At 40.2% G+C, this 9,669-nt stretch overlaps 1 protein-coding gene and 1 long non-coding RNA gene across 10 annotated transcripts; both read left to right on the top strand.

The window, feature by feature from the left end:
• Positions 1–1,497: 1,497 nt before the first annotated feature.
• LOC127925161 (uncharacterized) lies at positions 1,498–3,552 on the top strand. 9 transcript variants are annotated; one of them, XR_008119896.1, is made up of 3 exons: positions 1,498–1,549; positions 2,350–2,509; positions 2,690–3,279. It is a non-coding gene; the product is annotated as an uncharacterized LOC127925161 (long non-coding RNA). The 9 variants fall into 9 exon arrangements; XR_008119892.1 differs by having other exon boundaries at positions 1,498–1,569; XR_008119897.1 differs by lacking the exon at positions 1,498–1,549 and adding an exon at positions 1,646–1,689.
• A 4,680-nt stretch (positions 3,553–8,232) lies between these two features.
• Positions 8,233–9,593, top strand: LOC127925162 (cyclic nucleotide-gated channel cone photoreceptor subunit alpha-like; the record flags this gene model as incomplete). Its single annotated transcript, XM_052509935.1, has 3 exons — positions 8,233–8,486; positions 8,772–8,873; positions 9,487–9,593. Coding segments are annotated over exons 1-3 (391 nt in total), but the record flags the coding sequence as incomplete, so codon positions are not given.
• Positions 9,594–9,669: the final 76 nt, after the last annotated feature.

Raw genomic sequence — 9,669 nt, 5'->3', positions numbered from 1 at the left:
CATTGTACTTCGTTCAGTTACGTATTGCTGAATAATGAGGACAACCATTACATTAAACTGTAGAATAATGAGACAACCATTACATTAAACTGTAGAATAATGAGACAACCATTACATTAAACTGTAGAATAATGAGACAACCATTACATTAAACTGTAGAATAATGAGACAACCATTACATTAAACTGTAGAATAATGAGACAACCATTACATTAAACTGTAGAATAATGAGACAACCATTACATTAAACTGTAGAATAATGAGACCAGAACATTAAACTGTAGAATAATGAGACAACCATTACATTAAACTGTAGAATAATGAGACAACCATTACATTAAACTGTAGAATAATGAGACAACCATTACATTAAACTGTAGAATAATGAGACAACCATTACATTAAACTGTAGAATAATGAGACAACCATTACATTAAACTGTAGAATAATGAGACAACCATTACATTAAACTGTAGAATAATGAGACAACCATTACATTAAACTGTAGAATAATGAGACAACCATTACATTAAACTGTAGAATAATGAGACAACCATTACATTAAACTGTAGAATGAGACAATCAGAACATTAAACTTCAGAATATAAAATAAATAATAGAGTTGTGATGGATATTGTCCTTTACTGTGAATTCTGGCATCGATGAAGTAAATAAAAAACTGTCCGATTGCAGCAGTTGTGGTATCTACAGTACGTTTGTTTTCCAAAGCGGTCCTTTCACGCCAAATGCTTGTGCTTCTAGTTCCGACCGTGCACTAATATCTAACAAGTAATATAATCTAACAATTTCACAACAACTACACTTGTGCAGTACACACAAGTGTAAAAGAATGAATACGAATATGTACATACAAATATATGAATGAGAGATGCCCGAAAGGCAAGATGCAGAAGTTGGTATAGAGTACAGTATATACATATAAGACGAGTAATGTAAACATTATATAAAGCATCATTATTTAAAGTGACTTGTGACACATTTCAGGGTGTGACACTTTTTACCTTTATTTAACTAGGTAAGTCAGTTAAGAACAAATTCTTATTTTCAATGGCAGCCTAAGAACAGTGGGTTAACTGCCTTGTTCAGGGGGCAGAACGACAGATTTGTACCTTGTCAGCTCGGGGGTTTGAACTTGGAACCAAGTCCAACGCTCTAACCACTAGGCTACCCTGCCGCCCCACTTTGAGATGTGATGTTACTCACCATGGGAATTTGCTTGAAACCACCAATAGAGAACCAATATTGAAGCTGTGTTGATCTCCAAAAGCACATCTTAGGGCATTTGTGTCAGCGTAGGACTAATTCTATATTTTGTAACACTTGTATAACGACAATAAATTCCTGATAGATAAAGAACAGCCCTGATAGGTAAAGAACAGCCCTGACAGATAAAGAACAGCCCTAATAGATAAAGAACAGCCCTGATAGGTAAAGAACAGCCCTGATAGATAAAGAACAGCCCTAATAGATAAAGAACAGCCCTGATAGATAAAGAACAGCCCTGATAGGTAAAGAACAGCCCTGATAGGTAAAGAACAGCCCTGATAGGTAAAGAACAGCCCTGATAGATAAAGAACAGCCCTGATAGATAAAGAACAGCCCTGATAGGTAAAGCACAGCCCTGATAGGTAAAGAACAGCCCTGATAGGTAAAGAACAGCCCTGATAGGTAAAGCACAGCCCTGATAGGTAAAGAACAGCCCTGATAGGTAAAGAACAGCCCTGATAGGTAAAGAACAGCCCTGATAGGCAGAGAACAGCCCTGATAGGTAAAGAACAGCCCTGATAGATAAAGAACAGCCCTGATAGATAAAGAACAGCCCTGATAGGTAAAGAACAGCCCTGATAGATAAAGAACAGCCCTGATAGATAAAGAACAGTCCTGATAGATAAAGAACAGCCCTGATAGATAAAGAACAGCCCTGATAGGTAAAGAACAGCCCTGATAGGTAAAGAACAGCCCTGATAGATAAAGAACAGTCCTGATAGATAAAGAACAGCCCTGATAGATAAAGAACAGCCCTGATAGGTAAAGAACAGCCCTGATAGGTAGAGAACAGCCCTGATAGGTAAAGAACAGCCCTGATAGATAAAGAACAGCCCTGATAGGTAAAGAACAGCCCTGATAGGTAAAGAACAGCCCTGATAGGCAGAGAACAGCCCTGATAGGTAAAGAACAGCCCTGATAGATAAAGAACAGCCCTGATAGATAAAGAACAGTCCTGATAGATAAAGAACAGCCCTGATAGATAAAGAACAGCCCTGATAGGTAAAGAACAGCCCTGATAGGTAAAGAACAGCCCTGATAGATAAAGAACAGCCCTGATAGGTAGAGAACAGCCCTGATAGGTAAAGAACAGCCCTGATAGGTAGAGAACAGCCCTGATAGATAAAGAACAGCCCTGATAGGTAAAGAACAGCCCTGATAGGTAAAGAACAGCCCTGATAGGTAGAGAACAGCCCTGATAGGTAAAGAACAGCCCTGATAGGTAAAGAACAGCCCTGATAGGTAAAGAACAGCCCTGATAGGTAAAGAACAGCCCTAATAGATAAAGAGCAGCCCTGATAGGTAAATAACAGCCCTGATAGATAAAGAACAGCCCTGATAGGTAAATAACAGCCCTAATAGATAAAGAGCAGCCCTGATAGGTAAAGAACAGCCCTGATAGGTAGAGAACAGCCCTGATAGGTAAAGAACAGCCCTGATAGGTAGAGAACAGCCCTGATAGGTAAAGAACAGCCCTGATAGTTAAAGAACAGCCCTGATAGGTAAAGAACAGTCCTGATAGATAAAGAACAGTCATGAAAGGTAAAGAACAGCCCTGATAGGTTAAGAACAGCCCTGATAGGTAGAGAACAGCCCTGATAGGTAAAGAACAGCCATGATAGATAAAGAACAGCCCTGATAGGTAAATAACAGCCCTGATAGGTAAAGAACAGCCCTGATAGTTAAAGAACAGCCCTGATAGGTAAAGAACAGTCCTGATAGATAAAGAACAGTCATGAAAGGTAAAGAACAGCCCTGATAGGTTAAGAACAGCCCTGATAGGTAGAGAACAGCCCTGATAGGTAGAGAACAGCCCTGATAGGTAAAGAACAGCCCTGATAGGTAAAGAACAGCCCTGATAGGTAGAGAACAGCCCTGATAGGTAAAGAACAGCCCTGATAGGCAGAGAACAGCCCTGATAGGTAAAGAACAGCCCTGATAGGTAAAGAACAGCCCTGATAGGTAAAGAACAGCCCTGATAGATAAAGAACAGCCCTGATAGGCAGAGAACAGCCCTGATAGGTAAAGAACAGCCCTGATAGGTAAAGAACAGCCCTGATAGGTAAAGAAGTGCTTTTCTTCAGTCTACTTTATTCTACATTATCTTGTAAATAGTTGATGGGTGTATGTTGATGCTTTGTGTAGTTTCCAGGAGCTTGTTCGCTTATCTTGTTAAAAAGAGATCAGGGATCATTTTCAGTTTCTCACATATTGGCTCAAATGGGTTACTATTTTTCGATTCCCTCTGAAAAATAATTTATTTAAATAAACACGGATTAAAAACATTTATATTTGCAATTTGTTATCGTTGGGTATCTTCAATAATGTCACATGTATGATTTCACACAGTTAAAGTTCACAAATATTGGGTAAACTCTTCAGAATTGTAATCTGTGGATGTCACTGAGTAGGCTGATATGCCATTTCATGGACCCAAAGATCCACAGGTAAGGCTGTACAGTGTACATAGCAATATGAATGTTGCTCATTTCACACTGTTTTCAAAGTCCAGCAATACATAGTTGTGTCCTGTAAATGTCACTGAGTAGGCTGATATCCCCATTTCATGGGTGCACAATCCATAGGTTAGGCCTATAAGTGCATATAAGTATGCCCCCAATTCAACTATGTAGTCTAATACATCCACAGTAGGATTTAAACATTTTTTTTCAGTTTATTACCAAAATAATTAATTACTGTATGTAACTGTAAATTATGTAACAACATTACAACCTTGTTTAGCATTATCTACCCCAAATATGTCTTGATTCCGTTTGCATCACTTTCAATTGGGGACTTTTATTTTGAAGGCAGAACTCAAATTCCACTATTGTGGCTATTCCTTATTGTGGCTAGCTTCACACAGGTGCACAATCCCTCCACCACCCTTGAAGGCAGCCTCCTATCTGAAAGTCAGTACTACTGAGTATCCTTGGGATGTCCTTACCCTAAACCCGAACCTTAAACCCTACCTTAACCTTAATCAAAACCATAACCCTTACCTAACCTTGACCCTAACCTTTTCAAAAGTCAACTTAAATTGAGAAGGGACATTCACCCATGAGTTTAAAAACACATTTCCCATTTAAGCTAGTGGCCAATCTTCATAAAAGGGCCTCATTTTCTTTTTAGACACCCCTACCCGAGGTAGAAGAAAACACAACCATCTCTTACATCTCACATTTATGAAATGGATGGTCGTGTAAACATATTTTACTGCTAAAGCGGTTAAATTGACAGAAATTGTCAAACAAGAGGCTCCTCAGGGTGGGTCAAACTTGCCCAGAATGACCAGTTAGCTGTTCAAGCTGGTCAGGTCCCAGAACTACAACCACTACTGGTTACCTTGTTTCCACACGCTATTAGAATCAACACACTTAAGTTTCAGTGTACATAGCAGCGCCTCTAGAAAGCTTTGATTTATTCCACATGTTGTCACAGCCTTAATTGCAAAATGGATTAAATAAATTGTTTTTTCTCTCGCTCTCTCTCACCCATCTATACACTATACATAATGACAAAGTGAAAACATGTGTTTTTTTAGAAATGTTAACACATTTATTGAAAAGGGAATACAGAAATATCTCATTTACATACTAAGTATTCACACCCTTACATTGTAGAAGTACCTTTGGCAGTGATTACAGCTGCGAGTCTTTCTGGGTAAGTCTCTATGAGCTTTCCACACCTGGATTGAGCAACATTTTAATTCTTTAAGCTCTGTCAAATTGGTTGTTGATCATTGTTAGACAACTGTTTTCAGGTCTTTCCATAGTCAAAACTGTAACTCGGCTACTCAGGAGCATTCACTGTCTTCTTGGTAAACAACTCCAGTGTATATTTGGGCTTGTGTTTTAAGGTTATTGTCCTGCTGAAAGGTGAGTTTGTCTCCCAGTGTCTGGTGGAAAGCAGACTGAACCAGGTGTTCCTCTTGGACTAAGCCTGTGCTTATAGCTCTATTCCATTGAGTTTTTAGCGATTTTTTTAAAAACGATTACAGAGCATACCCATAACATGATGCAGCCACCACTATGCTTGAAAATATGGAGAGTGGTACTCAGTAATGTGTTGTATTGGATTTACCCCAAACAACACTTTGTATTCAGGACTGAAACGTAATTTCTTTGCCACATTTTTTTGTTGCAGTTTTACTTTTAGTGTCTTGTTGCAAACAGGATGAATGTTTTAAAATGTTTTTATTTTATTTTGTACAGGCTTCCTTCTTTTCACTCTGTCAATTATATTAGTATTGTGGAGTAACTACAATGTTGTTGATCCATCCTCAGATTTCTCCTATCACAGCCATTCAACTCTGTAAGATACAGATACTTGTGTGTGTGTGTGTGTGTGTGTGTGGTACAGAGATGATGTAGTCATAAAATCATGTTCAACACTATTATTGAGTACATGCAATTTATGTGACTTGTTAAGTACATTTTTACTCCTGAATTTATTTAGGCTTGTTAGAGAGTTGGGCTAATAACCAGAAAGGTTGCTAGATGAAGCTGAGGTACAATTCTTTTTTTTTTCTTTTTAACCTTTATTTAACTAGGCAAGACAGTTAAGAACAAATTCTTATTTTCAATGACGGCCTAGGAACAGTGGGTTAACTGCCTGTTCAGGGGGAGAACGACAGATTTTGTACCTTGTCAGCTCGGGGATCTGAACTTGCAACCTTTCGGTTACTAGTCCAATGCTCTAACCACTAGGCTACCCTGCCGCCCTGTTCTACCCCTGAACAAGGCAGTTTTGATGGCCTACTGTTCCCCAGTAGGCCATCATTGTCAATAAGAATTTGTTCTTATTAGCTGACTTGCCTAGTTTTTAAAAAACAAAGGGATTGAATACTTATTGACTGAAGCCTTTTCATTTTTAATGATTTTTGATTTTTTTTGTTTGAAAAACATGATTCCATTTTCACATTATGGGGTAGTATGTAAATTCAGTAGCCAGTAAATTCAGGCTGTAACACAACACAATGTGGAAAAGGTCAAGGGGTATGAATACTTTCCGAAGGCACTGTGTTTGCAAACGCTACTAGAGAGGCTGATTGTCGTATCACAGGTCGCTTTCCTGTAACTTGGATACGTAACTGTGTGCCTGTGTCGTAAAAAGCCTTGTTACATTTCACATAATGGCCCATTGTTGATATGCTGTGAAAGTGTAAGTCTATTTGGCTTCAGGTATTCAAACACAACAGAGGCATGGCAGTGCCACTTCATGCAAAATGTATATTTACATGTCATCAACCTCCATCAAATGGTATTATGGAAGCCATATTGGATTTCGGAAGGAAGCCATATTGGATTTCGGAAGCCATATTGGATTTCGGACACCATATTGGATTTCGGACACCATATTGGATTTCGGAAGCCATATTGGATTTCGGACACCATATTGGATTTCGGAAGCCATATTGGATTTCGGACACCATATTGGATTTCGGACACCATATTGGATTTCGGAAGCCATATTGGATTTCGGACGCCATATTGGATTTCGGAAGCCATATTGGATTTCGGACACCATATTGGATTTCGGACGCCATATTGGATTTCGGAAGCCATATTGGATTTCGGAAGCCATATTGGATTTCGGAAGCCATATTGGATTACGGACACCATATTGGATTTCGGAAGCCATATTGGATTTCGCACACCATATTGGATTTCGGACACCATATTGGATTTCGGAAGCCATATTGGATTTCCGAAGCCATATTGGATTTCGGACACCATATTGGATTTCGGACACCATATTGGATTTCGGAAGCCATATTGGATTTCGGACACCATATTGGATTTCGGAAGCCATATTGGATTTCGGACACCATATTGGATTTCGGACACCATATTGGATTTCGGAAGCCATATTGGATTTCGGACACCATATTGGATTTCGGACACCATATTGGATTTCGGAAGCCATATTGGATTTCGGACACCATATTGGATTTCGGACACCATATTGGATTTCGGACACCATATTGGATTTCGGAAGCCATATTGGATTTCGGAAGCCATATTGGATTTCGGAAGACATATTGGATTTCGGAAGCCATATTGGATTTCGGAAGCAATATTGTATTTCGGACACCATATTGGATTTCGGACACCATATTGGATTTCGGGAAGCCATATTGGATTTCGGACACCATATTGGATTTCGGAAGCCATATTGGATTTCGGAAGCCATATTGGATTTCGGAAGCCATATTGGATTTCGGAAGCCATATTGGATTTCGGAAGCCATATTGGATTTCGGAAGACATATTGGATTTCGGACACCATATTGGATTTCGGAAGCCATATTGGATTTCGGAAGCCATATTGGATTTCGGAAGCCATATTGGATTTCGGACACCATATTGGATTTCGGAAGCCATATTGGATTTCAGAAGCCATATTGGATTTCGGACACCATATTGGATTTCGGACACCATATTGGATTTCGGAAGCTATATTGGATTTCAGGCAAAATCCATGGTAGCCTGAAAGATAATCTGTGGTGGTCCTCTGATTTAATTACAAGAGTAGGTGCTAAGATGTACATCCTCCAAGGAATCTTGGACTCCCACAAAATACATAAAATGTGAGGGTTAAACCAGAGGAGGACTGTAGAACATATTTCAGCTCAATTTAATAAAACCATAGGCTAAGATTACATCATTGTTTGTTTTATAGCCTATCCTTATCAAATGAACTGAGAAGTCGACACCATCTAAACCCTTTGGGATTTGTTGCTGCAGGACTAGTTGGTTCATGAACAAATGAGGTCCCTGAAGGGATCTACCTGCCGCCTGGATAGAGAGTCACCTGCTCCCCTCCCGCGGAGACAGTTCAGCGTGATCAACAGGTGTGCCGCTGCTCAGGTAGGCTTGGCTTGTTGTCATGTTAACACCGCAATGCCGCTATAGCACCAGACAACAGAGTTGTGCGGGCAGCTTACACTTCCACTACCCTTATTACTACCAGGTACCTCTGCTGCACCATCAGGGCGAAGGCGCAGGGAGGGCCTATGACTGAGGCAAAACCTTTTGACAGATCAGATAAGGGCAGAATGAACCGATGGGCGAGGGTGTTCAGGTGGCATCGGATGCAGAAAGAGGACGATGAAGAGGAGAAGAAAGAGGACGATGAAGAGGAGAAGAAAGAGGAGGGGAAAGATGAGAAGAAGCTTCCGGCAAAGCCCAAAGTGAAGTAAGAGACTTGGGCAAAACATGACGGATACATGATAGCATAGATACAATTGATAATTTAAAATAAGTTATAACAGTATAGATGCTTTTCCCAGCTCTAGATTGATGTTGTTGAATGTTACTCCTTTAATCTAATCACCTTTACTATTTTATTTTTATTTTTTAACCTTTATGGTTATTGTTGCTGTCATTATCTCACTTCGCTTTAGAAACAGTGTCTTTGTGCCATTCATGCTAATAAAGTTGATCTGAATGTGATGTTTCTCTCTGCCCATCTCCCGATCAGCTGGACGGAGTGGGTGGTTGACCCATCAGAGGAGTTTTATTATGGATGGCTCCAGGTCATGATCTTCCCCATCTTCTACAACTGGATCATCATCATCTGTAGGTGAGTGTGTCTCAAAGGTTTGGCCGGTAGGGATATCCTTGTCTCATCGCACACCAGCGGCTCCTGTGGCGGGCAGGGTGCAGTGCACGGGATGTTTCCTCTGACACATTGGTGTGGCTGGCTTCCGGGTTGGATGCGTGCTGTGTTAAAGAAGCAGTGCGGCTGTGTCTCAAATGTACAATAATAATAATAATAATAATAATTCATTTCCCTGAAACATGTAAACTGATTGAATTGTCATTTTGTAGCCTCCCGGGTGGCGCAGTGGTCTAGGGCACTGCATTGCTAGCTGTGTCACCAGAGACTCTGGGTTTACGCCCAGGCTCTGTCGCAGCTGGCTGCGACCCGGGGAGGTCTGCGGCTGGCTTCCGGGTTGGATGCGTGCTGTCTTCAAGAAGCAGTGTGGCTTGGTTGGGTTGTGGCTCGGAGGATGCATGACTTTCGACCTTTGTCTTTCCCGAGCCCGTACGGGAGTTGTAGAGATTAGACAAGATAGTAACTACTAACAATTGGATACTATGAATTTGGGTAAAATTTGTAAAAAAAAATATATATATTTTTAAAAATGTAATTTTGTAGATATTTGAACATGGAATTTGACCTAATTTTCTAGGACATGCTTTAAGGAAATAGAGGATGAATTCCTGACGCTGTGGCTCACGCTGGACTACTTCTCCGATCTCCTGTACGTGGCTGATACCATCATCAAATTTCGCACGGGTAAAGATAAAACATTTTTTATTTACATATAGGAAGTGTGTGCGGTCTGCCAGTGGTGGGTTAGAGAACATCTTTT

The sequence above is a fragment of the Oncorhynchus keta genome, unplaced genomic scaffold (assembly GCF_023373465.1).
Source record: "Oncorhynchus keta strain PuntledgeMale-10-30-2019 unplaced genomic scaffold, Oket_V2 Un_contig_5205_pilon_pilon, whole genome shotgun sequence".
NCBI classification, from domain to species: Eukaryota; Metazoa; Chordata; class Actinopteri; order Salmoniformes; family Salmonidae; genus Oncorhynchus; species Oncorhynchus keta.
The sequence above is the reverse complement of the archived record's forward strand: the minus strand, read 5'-3'. Positions and strand labels throughout refer to the sequence as shown.